General features: G+C 43.2%; 1 protein-coding gene across 10 annotated transcripts in view; it reads left to right on the forward strand.

The window, feature by feature from the left end:
- Positions 1-337: 337 nt before the first annotated feature.
- med15 (mediator complex subunit 15) overlaps positions 338-24,950 on the forward strand; it is a 31,515-nt gene continuing 6,902 nt past the window's right edge. For 2 of the 10 annotated variants that reach the window (XM_061711294.1, XM_061711295.1), the window contains exons 1-12: positions 338-503; positions 3,048-3,141; positions 4,233-4,284; positions 4,454-4,477; positions 9,797-9,982; positions 12,425-12,702; positions 13,266-13,595; positions 16,542-16,649; positions 16,737-16,859; positions 20,369-20,487; positions 21,328-21,455; positions 23,410-23,586. In XM_061711294.1, coding sequence (XP_061567278.1) covers positions 436-503; positions 3,048-3,141; positions 4,233-4,284; positions 4,454-4,477; positions 9,797-9,982; positions 12,425-12,702; positions 13,266-13,595; positions 16,542-16,649; positions 16,737-16,859; positions 20,369-20,487; positions 21,328-21,455; positions 23,410-23,586 — 1,687 coding nt within the window. In that variant the 5' untranslated portion in view covers positions 338-435. The remainder of the gene's footprint in view (positions 504-3,047; positions 3,142-4,232; positions 4,285-4,453; positions 4,478-9,796; positions 9,983-12,424; positions 12,703-13,265; positions 13,596-16,541; positions 16,650-16,736; positions 16,860-20,368; positions 20,488-21,327; positions 21,456-23,409; positions 23,587-24,950) is intronic. The other 8 variants (XM_061711299.1, XM_061711297.1, XM_061711301.1 and 5 more) reach the window with 8 other exon arrangements.

Genomic DNA, 24,950 nt, shown 5'->3' on the forward strand with positions numbered 1-24,950 from the left:
ATAATAATAATAATAATAATAATAAGCATTAAAGGGTTGTTCTTTTTTTCTCTTCTTATATATATATATATATATATATATATATATATATATATATATATATATATTATCTCTTCTTTCTATTATTTATTTTTATATTATTATATATATATATTATATTATATATATATATATATATATATATATATATTATTATTATTATTATTTATATTTATTCTATTATTTTTTTTTTTATATATATTTATTTATTTATTTTAACTATGTATTATTTTGCAGCAGCGCTGCAGTTCCTCTGCTCGGCCTCCAGGGGGCAGCAGCGGCAGCAGCGGTTTCAGCTCCGACCGGAACCTGCAGAATCTCCGTGTTTTCCGGATCATTCTCAGCTCCAGCAGCTTCTCTAAAGTTAATAACAGATATAAATCAGCCCAGGATGCCATGGAGGTTCCCGGCTCCGACAGCGACTGGAGGAGCCCGCAGTTCCGACAGAAAGTCGTGGCTCAGATGTGAGAAAAAACGAGAAAAAACGTGGCTTTTATAGGCGGATGGGGTTAGCCTAGCCTAGCCTAGCCTAGCCTAGCCTGCCGGGTCACGTGGTGGAAACGAGACTTTTAACCGGGATTTAAACCTTTTAAAGGCTCTGGACGTCAATAAACCTGTTTATTTTTATTATTTACAGCAGAAAACTGTTTAAAACCCGTGTATTGTTATTATTTACAGCAGAAAACAGCAAAAAAACTGTTTAAAACCGGTTTATTTTTATTATGTACAGCAGAAAACAGCAAAAAAAACTGTTTAAAACCCGTTTATTTTTATTATTTACAGCAGAAAACGGTTTAAAACCTGTTTATTGTTATTATTTACAGCAGAAAACTGTTTAAAACCCGTTTATTTTTATTATTTACAGCAGAAAACAGCAAAAAAAAAACTGTTTAAAACCTGTTTATTTTTATTATTTACTGCAGAAAACAGCAGAAAACCTGTTTATTTTTATTATTTACAGCAGAAGACTGTTTAAAACCCGTTTATTGTTATTATTTACAGCAGAAAACAGCAAAAAACTCTTTTAAACCCTGTTTATTGTTATTATTTACTGCAGAAAACAGCAGAAAACCCTGTTTATTTTTATTATTTACAGCAGAAAACTGTTTTAAACCAGTTTATTTTTATTATTTACAGCAGGAAACTGCAAAAAAAACGGTTTTACGCCCGTTTATTGTTGTTATTTACTGCAGAAAACAGCAGAAAACCTGTTTATTTTTATTATTTACAGCAGAAAACCTGTTTAAAACCCGTTGATTTTTATTATTTACAGCAGAAAACCTGTTTAAAACACGTTTATTTTTAATATTTTTAATTCGTAGTAAATTCAACTAAAGGTGAAACAAATATATTATTTCCCACTACATTCAAAGTGAGAGATTTCAAGCCTTTATTTGTTATAAATATTATGGCTCACAGTTTATGAAAACCCCAAATAAAAAATCTCTCTTATTATGAAATCAATAAACAATTCAATCATCAAAATTATAACAAATAAAGGTTTAACACATCTTGTTTTGCATATAATGAGACTATGTAATGTATTAGTTTCACCTTTAAGTTGAATTATTGAAATAAATTAACTTTTACGCCATATTCTAATTTTCCGACCTTCACCTGTAGCTGTATTTATATTTATACAATGTACATAATTGTGATAAAAAGCGGAAAAAAGTAATGAGTATATATGATATAGTATATATATTCATGTACATATTTTACATCAGCGATAAGGTGCTTGGAGATTTTGAAAGTGCTTGAATTTGTCCTTGTAAAATGTGTAGGAACCCTGTATTATTATTATTATAATAATGATTATAGTTGTATTAATAATGTAAAAACACGACATAATTAACGGAGCTTCACTTAATAAATCTTTCCACAATAGTTTGTTAAATGTGAGCAACAACAAGTGTTTATTAACCCTTTATTAAGGGTTTATTAGGGTTTATTAATTAACAGATACGATCCATTGATAATGCTGGATATGGAGATCACACTAACTCACTATTCTTACAGTCTAAAGTAATAAAACTCATGGATTTAGTGGCATTTCAATCTGAACAAGTAATGTTTAAAGAAAAACATCATTTTACCGGGTAACATTCAGAAATGATTAATTGGGAGGGAAGGGGGTTAGAATTTAACCTAAACTTCAAATCTTTCTTTTATCATATATCTTTATTTTTACCTACAACAAAAATAAGTTTTTGTGTATCAGTTTGTGGAATTAAACTGTGGAATGGTTTGAATTTAGAGTTAAAAGAATGTACAAACATAAATAAATGTAAGAAGAAATATAAATAAATGGTTTATTTGAGGTATAAAAGTGAAGACTGTTTAAAGATGTTTATATACTTAGATATACGTATTATATTTATATCATAGTTATATTATATTTATGATAGAGCTTACATCTGGTATTAAACAGGTTATTTTTGTAAAAATGATATATATTTATACAAATTAGTGTATAGACATTAGTTGTGGAAAGGGGGTGGGATTAAATAAGTTTATATTTCCTCCCAGTCCTTTTCCAACATGAAACTGAAATATGTGTTTTGGTGTTGGTTTTTTCTTTATGTGGTGGAATGTACCTGGATTAGTTTGCTTATCTTAGAAAAATAAAAATAGTATTTTAGGAAGATTTTCTTTTCAATGTGCACTTCGAGAAAAAAGTCACAATTTCGTGAATAAAGTTGAAATGTTGAGAAAAAAGGCGAAATTTCGACGTTATTCTTGAAATTGTACTTCAACATTAATCTCGACATTTCCACTTTTTTCTCGAAGTGCACAATAAAAAAAATCTTAAATATTTTTTTCTCCTGCCTGGCCCTGATTGTCTTCCGTAGTTTCCAGCCTTTCGAAGGAACTTTGAAGGCTCATGTTTCTGGTTCAGAACTGATAAAACTCACGCTGAGACGGAGCTGAATGAAAGATGTTTCTGTCTGTCTGAGTTGTTCTGTTTCCTGTTTGTCTGAGTTGTTCTCTTTCCTGCTGTTCTCTAGAGAGGAGGCCATGAGGAAAGCAGGAACCATGAACACCACGCCCAAGTCCAGCACAGACATGGAGAACCACGTCTACATCAAGGCCAAGACCCGGGTGAGTACCGGCGCCAAAGATCCTCTATACAGAAGATAGCGCATTACCGTTACTGCCAATGCTAAACCCAAGATATTTTCCTACGTTTGGACCTGTCATCCACATGAAAACGCAAATAAACGAATGTTTAAAAAAACTCCGGGCAAAGTGAAGATTTTTGAAAACTCCGTTTATGTAGATGCGTGTAGACCTGGTGTAGACGGAGACAACCGGAGTTTTGCGTTTTCGAACGTCACATTATGCTCAAAAACAACAACAAATCTGCTCTGAGTCTGACGTCTAACGTGCGACCCAGAACTACAGATGATCCACCATCTGTTCTCCAAGCTATTTATTAAATAAATGGTCTCTGCTCTTGACACCGTTTACTGCGTTACACCGACGCAGAGCCTACGGCGTAGGGTACACGCCGACGCGCACCCTACGGCGTAGGGTACACGGCGACGCGCACCCTACGGCGTAGGCTACACCGTACACTACGGCGTAGGGTATGCGGCGACGCACAGCCCTACGCCGTAGGGTACGCGGCGACGCGCAGCCCTACGCCGTAGGGTACGCCGTAGGGTACGCCGTAGGGTACGCCGTAGGGTGCGCCGTAGGGTACGCCGTAGGGTACGCCGTAGGGTACGCCGTAGGGTACGCCGTAGGGTACGCCGTAGGGTGCGCCGTAGGGTACGCCGTAGGGTACGCCGTAGGGTACGCCGTAGGGTACGCCGTAGGGTGCGCCGTAGGGTACGCCGTAGGGTGCGCCGTAGGGTACGCCGTAGGGTACGCCGTAGGGTACGCCGTAGGGCTGCATCGATAACGCGGCAGCTCCGTGGCGGGACATGGGGGGACTCGGGCTCGTTACCGAGAGACGCGCCTGCCGGGGAGCCGCAGATGATCTACAGGTTAAAATGCTTATGAATGTGGTCGAAAACAGATCTTCGGTTATGTGTGGAAGGGTTTTTTTAAAAAACGATGTAATGTGGATACAAATAATTTTATAAACGGAGGGGGGGAAATATTCGGTTTTAAAAATACCCGACTACGTGTGGACGGGGTCTTCATGAGTTTAACCTGAGCTCACTAACGAGGTGTTCTTGTTCCAGGAGGAGTACCTGTCCCTGGTGGCTCGGCTCATCATTCACTTCAGAGACATCCGTGAGTGTGTATTTCTTTATAGATGTATCTATTTATTATTATTATATTATTATTTAGGGGGGACTGAACGGAGGAGACGGGACTTTAACGAGAAGGAAGCAGGAAGCTGAGTGTTTTCCAGGATGATTGTGTTCGTGTATCTGATTGTCGTCTCCTGTGTCTCCTGCAGACAAGAAGGCTCTCGGGGGTCCAGGTGAGTAAATCTGCTCCTGCCGGGGTTCGTCTGGGCCGTAACGGGTCTGTGCTGGACCCGGGTCTGTGCTGGACTAGAGATGGGCCGATCACCGATCTCCAAAATCAGTATCTGATCCCAATATTGCCGATCACATATTAGAAACGACCTAGACTCAGTTACAAAGAGTGAGTGTAGCTATTAACTTCAGCTTCCTGTGGTAATAATTATACATGTGCAACAACACAGAAACAGCAGACATGTCACTCTCTAAAAGTTGATACAAGTTGTAAACTATAAACCTTAGTTTTCCTGTGGAAAGAGGAATTGAATTAGGGCTGGGCGATATGGCAAAAAAAGTGATCACGATTTTTTTTCCCATATTGAATGATCTCGATTTTTAATCACGATTTTTTTAAATCAGAAGATCCCCCCTCCCTTCTGGAATAAAATAGAAAGAAACCAGAGATTAGTTGTTTTTTTATTAACAAATAAAGCAAATAGCATGTTTTAACAAGAATCCAGAATGCTACCAGTGGTACCACCGAAAAAACTAGGGATGCACCGAAATTAAAATTTGAGGCCGAAACTGAAGCGGAATAAAATGTAAAGACTTGGCTGAATACTGAGTACTGAATAGCCTACGGAATGCGGTTGTTCACAGTTTTTCATTTATTTTGCCATTTTTTTCACAATTGCTTAGATAAAATTGCAATGACATTATTAAAAACAAAAACAGTAAACTAATATGAGTTGAGCCACTGTCAAGCAGCTGGCGATGCTGTTGCTTAAATTGACCAACAGGTGGCTCTCTAACATCACAGATTGTGTACTGTGCGTGACTCTGACGCTGGTTAGTAATTAAGGAGTTAAAACTCACTCGCCACTTACGGGACTCAGTAGCCAGCAGAAACGGCAGTTTTATTACATTTATTAACTGTAGTACCGCTATTATGAGAGGTTATTTCTCACAGTATTAGCCTAAAGGGACTTAAGGCTGATTTATGGTCCCGCGTTACACCAACGCAGAGCCTACGGCGTCATCATGCTGAGCTCTGCTTGTTGCCTCCGCGTTCCGACACAATCACTCCGCTGAGCGCGCACACACACACGCACGCACGCACACACACACACACACACACACACACACACACACACACACCCATGTCGGGGCCGCGGAGTTTCTGAAGTCGGCGGTGATGAGTAATTTGTGGTACAAGCAGAGCGAATCACAACTTTAATGAGTGCGGTTCGAATACACAATACATCCATCACGAAGGGCATTTTGTGAATCCATCACACCCTCCTCCTGTACGCTCGGAAGAAGTTGTCCGGCGGAATAAATAAGTAAATAACCGTGAGTCCCGGTCGGCTCGAAGCTAAGCTAACGCTAGCCTGCGGTTGTTGTCTTGTAGTTTTATTCTCTCTGGTGACGCTTGCTCCCACCAGTGCAGGGGAGGCAGATGTGACTACTTTACTGCCTATGGTCATGCAACTTGCCGCGGCATGTCATGCATGATCAATTAATGCAGACAGCGCGGTGCCAGGAAAGCGGGTTGTGATTGGTTGTCGTGCACTTTGCTGCAGCATGTTTTGCACGTGATCGAGAAAGTAGACCCACAGCTGATCACCGTGATCGAACTTAATTTGATCGCGATCACAAATCGAGATCGTTTAATCGCCCAGCCCTAAATTGAATCTTAAAATAAAAATCAATTATGAATTATGAAAGTTTGCTAAAGCTTTAGCGGTAGCATCCGACACGTGTGAGGAAACTCTTGTGAGTGAAACGTAGATTTATCAGTGAAAAATGACGACTCGGCAGCGCTAACCGGGATCCAAGCTGCTAACAACGCGTTTAAACCCGATGAAGCAGCTGATGATCAAATCAATTACCTGACGATGTAGTCCTTTATGTTTCTTGCAATCGTTTCTAGGTCTTTGTTACGTTCAGCTGAGTTAGCGGCGTTTCTCCTTTTCTTTCTCTGCCTTAGCGGCAGCCAACTTTGAAAACTCAATATACTCCTTCGTGTGAGAAACTTTCAAATGTCTTATCAGCTTCATCGTGTTGAAATTCTTTTATAACATTCCTCCTGGGGGTATTTTCGACTGGAAAGTTTTTATTGTTGTTTTTATTGTTTTTATGATTTTTTTTTTTAATAATTTTTTTAATTTTTATTGTTTCAATCTTTTTATTTTTTTGTTACTGTTTTTATTTGTTTTTATTTTTATATATTTATTTGTTTTTAATTTTTTTATTATTTAAAAAAAATGTATTTTTTTTTTATTGTTTTATTTTTATTGTTTTTTTTTTGTTTTATTGTTTTTATTTTTATTGGACAAACCTTGCAAACTGCAAATTTGTTGTCCTTTTCGGACATTGGAAAATTCCCACACCGGCGACGCCATTTTCAGTGTAGATGTTTTCTACAGGCGGCCACGCCCCTTCTAGAGAGGACACGCCCCTTTTAGATAGACCACGCCCCTTTTAGAGAGACCACGCCCCTTCTAGAGAGGACAGGCCCCTTTTAGATAGACCACGCCCTTTCTAGAGAAGTCACGCCCCTTCTAGAGGAGACCACGCCCCTTCTAAAGACAGCCCGTTCCACAAGAGAAATGTCCAGACAAATCTATCTGATTTAATGTCAACACGATCATTGTGGGACTTGATGGATGATTGACAGTTCATAGGTCACCTGACTGAAAGTTAGATGCTAATCCATCATTGTCATCACACAAGCTTTTTCTCGTTTCACGCAGCATCCATTATGATTGAGGTTTTAGCAACAAGAGTAGCTGTTAGTGGCTCCAATAACACTAATAAATAACATGAAATAAACAAAGTTAACGAATGGAATGAAAATGGGCTTAAAGGGGACCTATTATGGCATTTATATTTATGGCATGTATATTTTAAACAGGCCTTGAATGTCTTAAAAACAATCTAAAGCTTGTTTTTTCCACATAAATCAGAAATCCGGCTCCGTACACAAAGCGTGTCCCATGCGAGGGAGCTTAGGCGACCAAATAAATTCCACGTGATAGTCGGACGCTTGCATGCAGTTATGGCACGGTGTAAACGGATCTTAAAGCCTGATTTACGGTTCTGCGTTAAATCGACGCGTACCCTACGCCGTAGGCTCTGCGTTGGTGAAACTGGAACCATAAATCAGCCTTTAGTCACCTCGTCTTCACACTAACTCACACAGGAAGATTTAATTTAATCCTAAACAGTTACACCACAGTTATGTTACAAGACAAATGAATCACGTTAACTGTAAAGAAATCACAACACTGAATTTTCACAAATGGCAACTTTATTGTTAAAAATAAAACATAAGTTGTATATAAATAACATGTCTGCACTATTGCTGGCTCAAGGAAGGACCGTGCGTCTTCTGAAGGAGTCGTTGAAGCTTCAGGTGCTTGGAAGATCTGAAACCATGAACAGAAATAAATGTATTATGGTACTAATAGAGCCACCGGGGCCCCGGACCGGAGCTAAGCTAAATACTTAGCCCATGCAAAGATCATACTTGTAGACAAATATAAATACCGTATTGTCCTGATTATAAGACAACCCTCTTTTTCAAGACTCAAGTTTGAAGAAAGACTCTTTGAACAGCAAATTACATTTTTATATAGAAAATAATGACAGTACATCTGAAGCAAATGATTATAACAATATATTCGAGAGAACAAGCCTGTTATTTTGACTATTTGAAATCATTATCTTGAAGTTTGCATCATAACTTCTTCCACCCACTTTTATCCAGATTGTCGCTACGTTTCTCCACTTTCTGTTTTCTCTTCTCTTATTTTCTTCTCTTTTCTTTCCTATACTATTTTTTATTTTTCTTCTTCGTGACAGGGGTTCCTTTGGCCTGGGGAGTTTAGTTCAGTATTAGCTTTAAAGATATCTGGCTCCATCTAGCGTTATGAATGGGTATGACGTCTAGACCCCGAATGTAAGACGACCCCCACTTTTTCAGTCTGATTTCAATGAAAAAAACACCGTCTTATATTCAGGCCAATACGGTAACATAAAAAAATAACGTCACTTACCGCTGACTCGTGTGCAGTTGCCGGGTCCGTACTGTGGGAACTGATCCTTTTATGAGGGTAAAAGTCGATGCAAAACCTAATTTTAACTCTCCCTCGCTGCTCAAACAATGGCTGAAGCTCCAGCCGGCGGAGTTAGTTGTGGGCGGGTTTTCAGCAGCGGAGGCCGACCTATGGAAATCTGCTCCTGTCGTTACGTAAAGACGGGAGCAGATTTTGAACGGCTCATAGAAGTCACATGCCACTTTATATACCGTATTTTCTGGACTATAAGCCGCTACTTTTTTCATAGGTTTTCAACCGTGCAGCTTATACAAAGGTTCTATTCTGTGGATTTTTCTTCCACCGCCAGGGGGAGTGCTAACCGGAATTAGAATCAAAACTAAGACAAAATAAATGCAAAGAAGAATATGCTACTTCTTCTTTAGCAGATAGAAGTAGAAGCAGATTTCAAACGGATAAATAGATAAATAAATAGCGGTTATTTTCTCTTGGTTCTGTCCCGTTTTAATCAGCAAAGTTTCTGCCGTGTTAAAAGGATCTATTTAGGTACAAACATGTACATCATTTACAGTTCAAAATCCTTCTGTACATGTAGTAAATATCTAATCTAACAACAGAAATATCTGCGGCTGAAATATCTCTATTTTTTTTAAATAGAGCGGGTGCGGCTTGTATATCTTTTTTTTTTATTGTTTTTTTTTTTTTTTTTTAAATAGAGCGGATGCGGCTTGTATATCTTTTTTTTTATTGTTTTTTTTTTAAATAGAGCGGATGCGGCTTATAGTCCAGAAAATACGGTATGTTAAAACAAGAAAAACCTGTTTTTCATAAAAGGTCCCCTTTAATATCTTTCCAAGGCGAGTCCGTTTCGTTCAACACTCCGACGTGCTTTTTCTTCAAATGCATTACCAACGTGCTCCCGTGAGAAGCAACGTCGGCTTTGTAAACCTTGCAAATTATCTTTTTGAGATTAAAATGCTCCTAAACTTTTATTTCCTGCACTCGTGCTGCCGACTCTGGTCAGAGATTGTACTGAAGTGAGACGCTTCACTCCGTTGGAAAAACACGTCTGGCCACAATTTCGATTATCGATTTTTGTCGACAATGTCAACGAATCGTTGCAGCCCTATTTTCCGATCTCCGATCAAACCGATAGGGCCGTTATCGGTTTGATACCGATGGGTTTCCGATGGATCGGTGCATCTCTAGTCCCGGGTCCTGGTGTCTCTGCATGCCGGAGCTGTGTAACGTTTCTGTTCTCCCCCCCTCTGCTAGATCCCATGAATGCCCTGACTAACCTGACGGGGGTCGGCGGGGGCCCGGGCGGCATCGGCATGGGGCCCCGCCCCGCCGGGGCCCCGGTGGGGGGCCTGGGGGCCCCGGTGGGGGCCATGGGGGCCATGGGGCCCATGCAGATAGGCCAGCATGCCATGGCCGGGGTGGCCGGGAACCCGCAAGCCAGTGAGTGTTTCCTCCGGTGGCGTCGGCTAGGAACGCCCCTGGTACCCCGTTACCACACAGAGTAATTTAATTAGTGTACTCACCGATACGATACTTCTACCACAAAAATAACTACCGTATTTACGCGACCACACGGCGCGCCGACCGAAAAGGCGCCATCTACACACAGGGCGCGCCGCCTTACAACAACACACACACACATACACACACATACAAGTGTGCGTATTTAAAAATAAAGCAGGAGCCAATCTGAGTTCTATTGTGCTTTATTTAAGTCTTTATTACAAAGTACTAGGAATGGGTGATATTTTACCGTTCACGATAAACCGTCAAAATAATTCCCCACGATAAGAATTTGTATCTCACGGTAAAAATGATAAATTCCCGTTGATGACGTTTTTGTGTAAAACTGATTTATGGTTCTGAGTTAAATCCACGCACAACGTACGGGAAGGAAGGAAGGAAGGAAGGAAGGAAGGAAGGAAGGAAGGAAGGAAGGAAGGAAGGAAGGAAGGAAGGAAGGAAGGAAGGAAGGAAGGAAGGAAGGAAGGAAGGAAGGAAGGAAGGAAGGAAGGAAGGAAGGAAGGAAGGAAGGAAGGAAGGAAGGAAGGAAGGAAGGAAGGAAGGAAGGAATTCCCGTTGATGAGGTTTTTGTGTAACAAACATGGTGGATCTGAGAGTGAGATAGATTTATAGTTACAAAGGTGGAGTTGAATTGGTATTTTTTTATCGTCATTTTTATCGTTATCGGGATAAATGCCAGAAATGATCGTGATACATTTTTTAGTCCATACCGCCCATCCCTACAAAGTACTAACATTTTTTAAATCACCAATGGGGGAGAAATCACCGAGCATGAGCCGGACACAAGCCGGGTGCAGCTCTCTGGCCCGATCAGCGCGATCGGGCTGCGGATGAAGCCCGACGGGCCGAGTCCTGACAACTGTTCCACTTTCTTCGCTGTCAGAGTCACTTTCCGTGCCGTCGACACCGCGGAAATGATGCCGGCTTTTGCAGCCGAGCACAACAGTAAACTACGGAGCCGCCGCCGGGCAGGCCCACCTCCCCGCCCGCCGGGCAGGCTCACCTCCCCGCCCCGCCGGCAGGCCCACCTCGCAAGTGATCGCTGTCTGGCGCTCGAAACCCGGAGACTGTCTGTCTGTCTGTGAACCTCCGCCCAGAGCTGCTCCTCAGCCAATGTCCTTGATGTTATCAGACGGCTCGGTCGGTTCTGAAACAGGTCCACAGATGTTCCTGAGAGGGGAGGGCTAGTGGGGGCAGAGCCACTTGTTTACATTCCACCAGGGAGATTGTGACCAGAGCGTTTGGCCAAAAACCGTCCTGTCAAGGTCAGATTATAGAATCAACAATTATATTGAAAACAGGCAGCCTCAGTAATTTTCCGTCTGCCTTCAGTCTCTGGTTCATCAATGGCGACTCCAATCAGATGAATTTGTGATCACTTCCCGCCAAGCCGAGCTTCCAACTTCTCCAAGGTCTTATCCATCTTGCCAATGAGCTCCCCGCCCCGCCGGGCAGGCCCACCTCCCCGCCCCCCGGGGAGGCGTCGGCTGCCACACAGTGTTTCTCAAAATGCTCCCGCGAGGGAGCCGCGGTGAGAGCCCCCGACAACACACATGCGGCGCACTGCGCCATTGGGCGCGCCTCACATTTTGAAAAAAAAAAAAAAAAAAAAGACGTTTATATACGCCTAATGGTCGTGCAAATACGATACAACAAAAATGAAGTGGTATCGGAGAGTTTTTGCGAGTACGAGTTAGGGCTGAGCGATTTTGGACAAAAATAAAATCCTGATTTTTTTTTTTTTTTTTTCTCTGAAAACCCGATTTTTGATTTCGATTGTTTTGGTAAAACTACAAAAGACAATGGAATAAATTGTTTCAAATATTTTATCTTTATTTTTAAAGAAAAATAGCAAACAAATTTCCCTATTGGGAATGAAGTGCAATTGAAAGATACTGTAAATCCTCCTTATTTATTTTTATTTATTGGTTTAGTTGATAGGGACAATGCAGTTTAAACATAGTACAATGACAGCAACTGATGTTCTGCACATAGAGTTTCTAGCTATTGCTAATTTGCAACTCCTGTCCCTAGTTGAGTTTAGTAAAGTGACATTTACAATTTTCTTGACCAAACAAAGACTAGACGAGCTCTGTCTGTAATGCAGCTGCAAAAAAGGAATTTTCCGATTTTCCTTTTTTTAACATCGATTGTGATTAATAAATCCGATTTAGATTTAAAATCGATTAATCGCACAGCCCTAGTACGAGTATATGAGAGCAGTATCGGTATCGGGGCGTCCCTAGAGTTGGCGGTGGTTTGGGGGGGGGCTGTCTTTTCAGTCTCAGCTTGGGCATGTTGTGTGTTTGAGCTTCGCGGCCCTCTCAGGCCTCTCAGGCCTTCCTCACGCCCTCACAGTTGTTCCTGGCTCCGCAGTGGGGGGGCCGGGCCAGATGCCCATGCAGCAGATGGTGCAGCAGCAGCAGCAGCAGCAGCAGCAGTCCCTGCAGTTCCAGCAGTTCCAGCAGCAGCAGCAGCAGCAACAGCAGCAGCAGCAGCAGCAGAACGCAGCCCTGCAGCAGTTCCAGCAGATGAGAGCCCAGCAGCAGCAGCAGCAGCTGCAGCACCACCAGAACCAGCAGCTGCAGCACCAGAACCAGCAGCAGCAGGCGCAGAGCCAGCAGCAGCAGAACCAGGTACGACGGACCTTCATATGGCGCTTTTCCACTAGCACCTACTCAGCGTTACTCTACTAGACTCGCCCCGGTTTCCTGGGAGAGGGGAGGGTTAGTGGGGGCAGAGTCACCTTTTTTACATTCCACCAGGGAGATTGTGACTGGAGCGATCGGCCAAAACCGCCCTGTCAAGGCCAGATTATAGAATCAACAATTATATTGAAAGAACAGACAGACTCAGTAATTTTCCGTCTGCCTTCAGTCTCTGGTTCATCAATGGCGACTCCATTTTTGTGATCAATTCCCGCCAAGCCGAGCTTCCAACTTCTCCAAGGTCTTATCCATCTTACCAATAAGCTCAAACACCGCCGCCAGCCTGCGATTCTGTTTGAGAATCGCATCCAGCTTACGGCTTTGCTCCCCAAAATGTCTTAGAGACATTAGGCGGTTACATCGTCTTGGAGACGGCCCGGACCTGGACCGAGTTACCCAGCAGACCTAAGCCAAGAACATCGGTTCAGTTGCTTATTCATCTCTTGCTTCGTTCCGTCTCCACTGTGACCGTTTGTCCTCTCCGTGTACAGATGCACCAGACGAGGATGCAGCTGCAGCAGCAGCAGCAGCAGATGCTGCAGCAGCAGATGCAGCAGCAACACGCCCAGGCGCAGGCTCAGGCTCAAGCGCAGGCCCAAGCCCAAGCTCAAGCTCAGGCCCAGTCCATCCAGCACATGGTGCAGCAGCAGCAGCAGCAGCACCAGGTTCAGCCCCAGCCGGGCCAGATGCCTCCGCACTCCCAGCAGCAGCAGCAGCAGCAGCAGGCCGGCCTGGTGCAGCAGATGACGCCGTCCCAGCACGTCCCCATCAACTCCCTGAGCCAGCAGCAGCAGCAGCAGCTCAAGATCCAGGCCCTGCAGGTGAGAGACGGAGCTGCAAGGCAACTTTATTTATATAGCACAATTCAACACAACGTAATTCAAAGTGCTTTACATCAACACCGGCAAGACACACTTAAAACATAAATAATTTAGAAAGTATTTCACAATATTTTAAACAAAAAATAATCTTTTTGTGTAAATACAAAGTCTCCACACTGGCACTGTTGTTAGGTTCCTAAGCAACATACATAAATTAATAACTTAGGAAAGACACAGAGACTGTTAGAAATGATTTTTCAGGCCATTTCCATACAATCCTAGTCAAATACAGTATTACAAAGGTAATCTGCAATTTGAATGGTGAATTAACCCAATTTGAAAATCTATGATTCTATGCCTCCATTCATGGCTTAGAATGATAGAAAAACTATATTTCTCCATTTCTATGTTTTTTTTCAAGAGGAGAGCTTTACCTCACTTCACCTCTGAAACCCCCCTTTTCCAGCAAACAAAAAAGTTCTCCCTGCAGCATACATAGCCTGCAGCCGCTCGTAAAACGCTGCACCCAATGCTGGAGCATGCTTTCACACACACTGCTCAGCCTTTCACACACACAGACACACACACATAGACACACCCTGCTGCAGCCTGCAGCAGCCCCCACTTCTCTCCAAATCCAGTTTCTCATCACAGGTTTGCAATTTTCTTGTTTTTTCTTCTAGTCTTAAATTAGTTGATTAACTTCTTTGTAAGTTTCGTATATTATTTCGCAAGATTTTGTCTCCATTTTTCTTCACCTAATTTTCAGGGACATCAGCTAAGCATCTTTTAGAGATTATTTAAGCATAAGTTTCAGCTTAACCACGCGTCGGCTATTTTTAGCCAGTAATTTTTCTTTCTTAAGTTTCTCTCAGGACACAAGTTTCCTTTTTTACAGTTTGGTTTTAGCCTGATCTTTTAGTGATCAATTTAATTGTTTTCCTCTCAATTTTGGAAACCCCACATTGAACAGACAGTTTCCTGTCATAAACATCAGACAAAACAAACATTAGACAAACATGAAACAAAACCCATTAAAAATCATTCCAATAGAAACCAGTGTTTCCCCTAGAATTTTTTTCAGGCCCGGTGGTACCCACCGAAAAAACCCTAAACAGACGAGGCGTGTGGGACGGCATATTGGACATGTAGCAATATAACAAAGTTTTACATTAAAAATTGTAGGCCTATATTGCTGAATGATATCACTTCAATGAAATAATAAGATTTAATCTAACCTTTAACCAAAGTGTCATGGGCCAGAAAGGTCTGACCCCTTATGAGCATTGAGCACATCTTTTCTATATATTTCAGAGGGATCTCTATGAAAACCCTCTGGGATGGTCCTCTTTTAACGGCTGCTTGTGCTGACGGCATATGTGACAAAACATCCCTATTCACGATTGATATTATATCAGTTATAAATAATTTAAACATTGTAGAAGATTTTTTTTCCCTACGCCGTTGGTGTACCGCAGAACCATAAATCAGCCTAGACGCTCATACATGGCTGGCGCTAGGACCCCGCGGACGCATGGTGCGTGTTTTCCTTCATCATTCCCTGCAGCGTCTCATGCAAACACAAACACACGGACCTGCAGAAACATTTCTTTATATCATGTTGTCTGTCGCCCGCGATATTTTTTCTTTTTTTTTTTTGGCTAGCTACAAACTCCATACATCCCATAATATATAATAATATGCCTGCGCTCTCAGCAGCGTTACTAGGCAAATAGCAGGTTGACTCCCGTTGCAGAACAGCGCTGCCCAGAGGCTCCTAACGTAAATGATCATTGATTTTTTTTTTTTTTGGCCTGGCGGGGGGTCTCGTTGGCCTGGCGGCCCCGCCAGGCCTGTATAATGGTAGGGGAAACACTGGAAACCCTCCTCTCGTTATTCTGTACTTTAAAATCCTGACCTTAAAGCCGGTCCTTAGACCGAGTGAGTGTTGGCTTTTGCACTAGCCCCAGGCAATAGTGTCTTTTTAAAAGTCCTCTGACTTAAAAAATGGTCCCAGACCTCGGCCACACTTTTTTCACTAACCCCTGGTTAGTATACACAGAATTTCACTCGTATTTTACACAAAAATACTTCAATACCCCACGTATTTAAGTAAGAGGAGGTCTTACCAGTCTCAGGTGTCTTCCCTGGCTCGGAGATCTCGTCACTGGACTCCCTGGAACAGCGCAGGACCAAATCTGGGCCCTGTCTTAGATGGCCTGTTGAACCTACGCCGTTCCAAGGTCACAGATTGAGATCCCGGGTTTCGGCACCAAATGTTAGGTTCCTAAGCAACATACATGAATCAATAACTTAGGAAAGACACAGAGACTGTTATAAATGATTTTTCAGGCCTTTTGCGCAGAAGGGATGCAAAGTCTGAGCCCTGCAGAGCAACATGGCTCTCTGGCTCTCGACGAAATGCTTGCTGGCTCCTCCTTCGCATCAGCTATTTATTGAGAAACTGACAGGAACATGGCCATTTTAAGACAACCAATGGTGGACAGTGGATGGACAATGGGAGGAAACAATCAGATAAACAGGACATTTCAGTTGAAGAACAACTAATCTATGTTATGCAGAACAAACAGACATCCTTTCTGTTGAGGGTTTTCCAACAGAATATCCAACTGACCATGAGACAGTTGTGGACCAGCCCAAACCCCTGAGTAGTTTAGGGAGTGGCTGTTGTAACTGGTAACATGTGATAAGCATGTCTGAAACACAGTCAGCTCTCTGACTTGACTTGATTCTGATTCTAATGGTTTCATAAGCGCAAAACTAATTCAAAAACGTTGATTAACCTCACACTGTCTTCACATTTAAGAAAATATCATAACATAACACATCAACGAAACATGGTATCGCGGCTGGAGTGCGTGGAGAAGACGGTGAAATCCTTCGTCATCAACTGGCCCATAATCCCTCCCTCTGTGTGTGTGTTAGCAGGCCCGTGCGTCGCAGCTGCAGCAGCAGCAGCAGCAGGCGGCGCAGCAGGCACAGCTCAACGCCGCCGCCGCCGCTGCGCAGGCAGCCCCCTCTGTACCTGGACAGGTGAGACCGCCGCCGCTTCCCTCTCCGGTCACTCCGGTCCCCCGTCTCCTCCCGCTCATCGTCTCTGCTGCGTCTCTCCCTCTGCAGATGGTCCGTCCCAACATGCAGAACCTGGCCCGGATGCCCCGCCCCCCCGTCAGCACCGCCATCCCTCACGCCAACGCCGCCGCCAACGCCGCCGCGGTCGGAGCACCGGCCATGACGCAGCAGGTAGCTAACACCGGCCATGACGCAGCAGGTAGCTAACACCGGCCATGGTAGCAGGTAGCTAACACCGGCCATGGTAGCAGGTAGCTAACACCGGCCATGGTAGCAGGTAGCTAACACCGGCCATGGTAGCAGGTAGCTAACACCGGCCATGGTAGCAGGTAGCTAACACCGGCCATGGTAGCAGGTAGCTAACACCGGCCATGGTAGCAGGTAGCTAACACCGGCCATGGTAGCAGGTAGCTAACACCGGCCATGACGCAGCAGGTAGCTAACACCGGCTAGAACAGGGTTGACAAGATTGTCTCCTGAAGTAGGTGGATGATCGTCTTATAGACGGTAGACGATCGTCTACCGTCTATAAGACGATTGTCTCTGGTTTATTTTTAGTCGGCTGCATTTATGACTTGACCCCAAACAAATTCTAACAAAAGGTTTTTCAGTGGATTATTGTAGTACTAGGTGTACTTAATGACATCCTAAAAGTCTACCAAAATCTGACCACCAGAAAGGTGTATTTTTCAAGATGACGACCAAGGTGGCCAAGAAATCCCAGGTGAATAGGGTAAAATTTTTAACAAACAGATATCATCATGAAACTTCCCCAGTTAATTACTTACATGAAGACAAAAAAAAAATTGCATTGGAAGTTTTTTGAAATTGTATGTGTAACTATGCAAATTAGGCGTATCTCATTGAATATGCGCCAATTCGTATAAAATAACCATTGCTCCTTATTCTTTAACAGAGGCAAGCATTTTTGGTGCCAAACCCCATGTTTTTTGATAAAAGCATCTAATTAGAATATTTAAATTATAGTGACATTATTAGCCATGCACATTTAAAATTTAATAAAACGGTTATGAAATCGGTTATGAACATATCTATATTAAATGTACGATTTCCAGTTTCACTTCTATTTCTAATCCTGTATTCAGGAGCTTTCTTTATACCTGTAGTCTAAATCCATTGACTACTACAGTGTGGTACTGTGAAATTAGTTAAAACAGGGCCGCCACGTGAAGGCTCAGTACCGCTAACCCCTATAGTTGTTTTTTCTTTTTTTTTTTTTAATTATTTTTATGTTTTTTTTCATATTTTTTTTTGTATTTTTATCTTTTTTTTCTCATTGTTTTTATGTTTTCAAGTTCGCTGCAGTTGTTTCTTGTTTATCTTGTATGTTTTTTTATTTTTTTAAAGTTTTTTCCTTTCACAGTTCGTCGTCACACTCCTCCTCCCATAAAGGTTGATTCTGTAGATTCTCACAGTTTTCAACTTGACATGGTCCACAAGCAGGCATGCATGGTAGTCCATATGCTCTGCAACTGCACCGTTGTGTTCGGCAGGCGGTTTTGCAGTTACAGTGGACCATCTGCAGGAGGCTTTCTGGGGCAGCAGTCTTATTGGTCATAACTGGCAGGAAGATATTGCCCTCCAGTTTCCACCCCCAATCCACTGGGTTCATGTCACTCTCCTTTTCCATCCACACCATGATCTGGAAATAAACTCTTTGACAATGGTATTTAGTCGAGGACTCTGTTGGAGGGAGACGTTCTGGAGTAACAAATGACTTAGGAGAAACAATTTTCTTGCTAAAAAGGTTGTAGCGCAAAGAAGCAAGTGAATCAGTACTCTTGCCATTGCCTTGCTCCCATGGTCCTCGATGACATTCCTTGCCTGATTTGGGAGCAGAAACACATTTGCACAGGACTGGATGGTTGATTCACGTTTCACAAGTTTCTGGAATGCTGACTGTTTCCCGACACTAAAGATGCGGGAAGTTGTATCACATCCTGTGAAAGCATGAATAAAGAGCAACTGGGAACACAACTCACTACCCAGGACTTGTTTCATCTCTCTGATGTTGTACACTTTACTAGCTTTGGACTTATCTGAACGAAAATAGAGGTCTCTATTGTTTGTCTCAGCATAGTAGAGCAGAAGAATAAGCAAGTGTGTATCCTCTCCTATCAAGGTTGTGGTCTGATGTTCTGATGCTTTGACTGCAGTTTTGACTATGTCAACATCTGCATCACCTGATGCATTGATAACACTGCAACACAGCGACGATCAGTATTGCTGTAACAGTGAGGAGGTGAGAACATACAGTACAGTGGATTCTTTTAATTTAATAATTTTGTTTAAAGAATCATGAAAAATCGTAATCGTGGGCTAAAAATCGTGAATCGAATCGAATCATGACCCGAGTGAATCGTTACATATATACTTGCGTCTGTATATTTGTGTATATTACTAATATAAGAATTCACAATCGTTATCTTTATTGGCCATTTTCTCAAAATGAGTTTTTACCTCTAACAGCGTAAACCCAGCGGACGCCGAAGCAGAGCGTTAGCACCGCGCGCGGAGGCAATAGCTAATGTCTCCTTGGTTAAACAGGGCGTGAGTCTCCACAGGCACTCTGCTCCGCTCCGCCTGCAGAGTGATAAGAGTTTTCCAAAATCTCCTGTGTAAATTTGTATCTGATAGGTGAATAAGGTCAAACAATAATTTTTAACCTAGCTTTATCCAATGTTAAGATATATGTTCCTTTATGCGAATTGGCGCATATTCAATGAGATACGCCTAATTTGTATAGTTACACATACAATTTCAAAAAACTTCCAATGCAATTTTTTTTTGTCTTCATGTAAGTAATTAAGTGGGGAAGTTTCATGATGATATCTGTTTGTTAAAAATTTTACCCTATTCACCTGGGATTTCTTGGCCACCTTGGTCGCCATCTTGAAAAATACACCTTTCTGGTGGTCAGATTTTGGTAGACTTTTAGGATGTCATTAAGTACACCTAGTACTACAATAATCCACTGAAAAACCTTTTGTTAGAATTTCTTTGGGGTATGATGGTTTTTTTTCATATATGCAGCCGACTATTTTGGGTGTGTTTCTTTTTTTTCGGGTTTATTTTCGGGTGTGTTTCAGGTTTTTTCAGGTTTTTTTTGGGGTTTTGTTATCGGGTTTTTCGGGTTTATTTTCGGGTGTGTTTAGGGTTTATTTTCGGGTTTTTTCGGGTTTTGTTATCGGGTTTTTCGGGTTTATTTTCGGGTGTGTTTAGGGTTTATTTTCAGGTTTTTTCGGGTTTTGTTTCGGGTTTATTTTCAGTTTTTTTCCGTTTTTTTGGGGGATTTTTCCGTTTTTTTTTTTTCGGGTGTGTTTCGGGTTTTGTTTCAGGTTTTTTTGGGTTTATTTTCGGGTGTTTCGGGTTTTTTCGGGTTTATTTTCGTGTGTGTTTTGGGTGTGTTTCGGGTTTATTTTCGGGTTTATTTTCAGGTGTTTCGGGTTTTTTCGGGTTTATTTCCGGGTTTATTTTCGGGTTTTTTCTGGGTTTTTTCGAGTTTATTTTCGGGTGTTTCGGGTTTTTTTCGGGTTTATTTTCGGGTGTGTTTCGAGTTTATTTTCGGGTTTTTCAGGTTTTTTCGGGTTTATTTTAGAGACGGTAGACGATCGTCTCAGTCTCATGAACCAGGAAACAGATTCCTCTCGTTCTCCCAGCAGGTGCAGCAACACGCCATGATGTCATCGCCCTCACCTGTGCAGGTGCCCACGCCCCAGATGCCTCCGCCCCCCCAGCCGTCCCCCCAACCCCCCACGTCCCAGCCCAACTCAGCCAGGTGAGTCCCCCCCCAGGAGTCCGACCCACCCCCCCTCCACCTGCTAGCTGCTAGTGCTGGGCGGTATACCGGTTCATACCGGTTCATACCGAATACCGGTGTTTATTTTTCTTATGATATGAATTTTTCATATACCGTAATACCGGTGAGTATGTACAGTAGCTACACAACGTTGGGAACGTAGCGCTACGCTAGCGCCGCTACGCTAGCGCCGCTACGCTAGCGCCGCTGGACACTGTTTGTGAGGGGACTGTTAGCAGTAGTGATGCACCGATTGTTCAGTAACCGGAATTGTTCGGCCGAAAATGGTAAAAAAACACTTTCGGTGTTCGGTGGAATAAGTGGGGAAAAAACCGAACAATTAATAACGGCGTTGTAAAATAAGGAAATAGACTGGCCGCTCCTGTAACGGTTGCACCACAAACATAAATCGTTGGCCAACCAAAAACTAACCACATAAGAATTTTACCAACATTCACCAGGAGGTGGAACCAAAACAACATAATGCTGGAAATTAAAACATGTTCAGTTTTTTATGTTCAATAAATATTTTCTACCTTGTAATTTTGTAAAAGATTTTTTTCTTTGAAAAGCCTAAATCAAATGTATTTGATTTATGCTTGCTCCTCATGACAGTAAAATAGGCCATTCTAAGCCAATTTACTGCAGCAATTCCTTTCCAAATCATTAGAAAATGTGGTTAACACCCAGTTGTGCATGAAAAAAAAAATACCATGATATACCGTGAAACCGATATAATTTAAAAAAATACCGTGAGATACATTTTTGGTCATACCGCCCAGCACTGCTAGCTGCTAAATGCTCTGTGTCCCGTTGCAGCTCAGGTCCCACTCCGTCCCCGGGGGGGTTCCAGCCCAGCCCGTCCCCCCAGCCGTCCCCGAGTCCAGCCACCTCCAGAACCCCCCAGAACTACGGGGTCCCGTCCCCGGGGCCGCTCAACACTCCAGGTACGAGCCTCCGCCTCACTTCCTGTCTGTCCCTCGGCTCTGCCCCGCCTCACTTCCTGTCTGTCCCTCGGCTCTGCCCCGCCTCACTTCCTGTCTGTCCCCTCGGCTCTGCCCCGCCTCACTTCCTGTCTGTCCCTCGGCTCTGCCCCGCCTCACTTCCTGTCTGTCCCTCGGCTCTGCCCCGCCTCACTTCCTGTCTGTCCCTCGGCTCTGCCCCGCCTCACTTCCTGTCTGTCCCTCGGCTCTGCCCCGCCTCACTTCCTGTCTGTCCCTCGGCTCTGCCCCGCCTCACTTCCTGTCTGTCCCTCGGCTCTGCCCCGCCTCACTTCCTGTCTGTCCCTCGGCTCTGCCCCGCCTCACTTCCTGTCTGTCCCCTCGGCTCTGCCCCGCCTCACTTCCTGTCTGTCCCTCGGCTCTGCCCCGCCTCACTTCCTGTCTGTCCCTCGGCTCTGCCCCGCCTCACTTCCTGTCTGTCCCTCGGCTCTGCCCCGCCTCACTTCCTGTCTGTCCCCTCGGCTCTGCCCCGCCTCACTTCCTGTCTGTCCCCTCGGCTCTGCTACCGCCTCACTTCCTGTCTGTCCCTCGGCTCTGCTACCGCCTCACTTCCTGTCTGTCCCTCGGCTCTGCCCCGCCTCACTTCCTGTCTGTCCCCTCGGCTCTGCCCCGCCTCACTTCCTGTCTGTCCCACTTCATTTCCTGTCTGTCCCCTCGGCTCTGCCCCGCCTCACTTCCTGTCTGTCCCTCGGCTCTGCCCCGCCTCACTTCCTGTCTGTCCCTCGGCTCTGCCCCGCCTCACTTCCTGTCTGTCCCCTCGGCTCTGCCCCGCCTCACTTCCTGTCTGTCCCCTCGGCTCTGCTACCGCCTCACTTCCTGTCTGTCCCCTCGGCTCTGCCCCGCCTCACTTCCTGTCTGTCCCACTTCATTTCCTGTCTGTCCCCTCGGCTCTGCCCCGCCTCACTTCCTGTCTGTCCCCTCGGCTCTGCCCCGCCTCACTTCCTGTCTGTCCCACTTCATTTCCTGTCTGTCCCCTCGGCTCTGCCCCGCCTCACTTCCTGTCTGTCCCTCGGCTCTGCCCCGCCTCACTTCCTGTCTGTCCCTCGGCTCTGCCCCGCCTCACTTCCTGTCTGTCCCACTTGGTAACATGTAGATGCACCTTTTATTTAAAAAATCCTTTTAATTTTTGGAGGAATGTTTGTTATCCCCACAGAGGCAATTTGTTTTACTGGCAGTCTTTCTCTTACTTTTTGCTTTTATTTCATTAATTTAATTAATCTTTTGAGGGTAGGCAAATAATAAGCTTTGCTTCAGCTACCCCTTTTTCGGTCTAGATGTTATTTGTTTATTTGTATACTGGAAACCTTTTGTAATGTTTTCTTTGAACAGTGTATTCGTTTCTTGTTGTCATTTTTATTCTTGTTTTTTTTATTTTTTTTTTGTTTTCATGACCGAAAATAAACTAAACTAAACTAAAACTTCCTGTCACCCAGAAACAGTTGTTCATTTATTCTGGCTTTGCTCTCATTCGAAAAAACTATGGGCGGATATTAGCAAATGTATTATTGACTCTTTTGCTATAGATTTTAATTTACATTGGGAAAATGTTGTTTTTGGTTTCCATTGTTTCCCTAAGAAAGAGGGAAAATGTTACTTTTTGATAAATCTGTTTTTATTTCTTCCCAAATTTCATATTCATAAGAGTAAATTTTCAAAGAAAACCCCTTGTTTTTTTGTTTTCCAGAAAGAAATGGAACTTGAATTTAATCCTAATATCAATAAATGAAAAGGCTATTAAAACCGTAGACTTGTTATATGTTTCATCTTCTTGAATAACAAACATCACCCCTGGCACATGTTCTGTATTTTATTTGTATACTGTTCTTGTATACTGTTTTGTGATAATTCTTTTAAATAAAGTTAAAAAAAAAACTAAACTGAAACTTCCTGTCTCCCCCAGGAAACCCCGGCTCGGTGATGAGTCCCGCCGGGGCCTCGTCCCTGGAGGACCAGCAGTACATGGAGAAGCTCAAGCAGCTGTCCAAGTACATCGAGCCGCTGCGCCGCATGATCAACAAGATCGACAAAAACGAAGGTGGGACGCCGACGCCGCGGCACGCTTCTGTCACGGCCGAAAGTAAATAACCTTTCCAACAGAAAATGTACTTTTTCATGAATTCTGGTCATTTCCAGGACGTACTTTAACCAACTCAGAGATTTTATCGGATTGGTTCATAACGTTTGTACAATCTAGACCAGGGACGGCCGGTATGGACTAAAAAATGTATCACGATAATTTCTGGCATTTATCCTGATGACGATAAAAATGACGATCAAAAAAATACCAATTCAACTCCATCTTTGTAACTATAAATCTATCACCACATTCAGTCTTTGGAAACAAAACACTGCTCTAAAAGATACTAAATGTTACTAAACTACATCAATGGGAATTTATCTTTCTTTCTTTCTCTCTCTCTCTCTCTCTCTCTCTCTCTCTCTCTCTCAGGCTCATTTCTTTCTTTTTTTCTCTTTTCTTTTTCTTTTTTCTTTCTCTCAGGCTCATTTCTTTCTTTTTTTCTTTCTTTCTTTCTCTCTCTCTCTCTCTCTCAGGCTCATTTCTTTCTTTTTTTCTCTTTTCTTTTTTCTTTTTCTTTTTTCTTTCTCTCAGGCTCATTTCAGTCTTTCTTTCTTTGTGGCTCCTTCTTATCGTGGAGAATTTTTTTGACGGTTTATTGTGAACGGTAAAATATCGCCCATTCCTAACCTAGACACATGGCCGACGCTAAATTGCGAAGCTTTTAAGTTTTTACCAGAGGGCGTGACCGTAGTGATCCGGCGAGTTTGAGGTCATTTTTAAGCCTCGCCATGAAACATCAATTGGCTGTAATTCAGCAATACATGATTTGATGTGGTGGAAAACTAATGTGCACGATTGTAGACGGAGCCTGAAGACGTCTATGGTGGAATATTCAATATTCTGGTCACACAGTAGGTAAGACGTTGACGATGACTGACAGTAAAAACTGTAACTTTTTATCAAAGGCGTCGCTGTGAGAGCGAAGCAAAGTTCGGTGTCTCGCCATGAACATAAAAGTTGTTCTAACTTACACATACTTCGTCCAATTTGACCCAAAATCTGTGCATTTAATCAGGCGTCCATTCTCGGACGTTACTTGGGAACAAAATCGGACGTTACTTGGGAACAGAATCGGACGTTACTTGGGACGGGAATCGGACGTTACTTGGGACGGGAATCGGACGTTGCTTGGGACGGGAATCGGACGTTACTTGGGAACAGAATTGGACGTTACTTGGGACGGGAATCGGACGTTACTTGGGACGGGAATCGGACGTTACTTGGGACGGGAATCGGACGTTACTTGGGAACAGAATCGGACGTTACTTGGGAACAGAATCGGACGTTACTTGGGAACAGAATCGGACGTTACTTGGGAACAGAATCGGACGTTACTTGGGAACAGAATTGGACGTTACTTG

Source organism: Cololabis saira, chromosome 21 (genome assembly GCF_033807715.1).
Source record: "Cololabis saira isolate AMF1-May2022 chromosome 21, fColSai1.1, whole genome shotgun sequence".
NCBI lineage: Eukaryota > Metazoa > Chordata > Actinopteri > Beloniformes > Belonidae > Cololabis > Cololabis saira.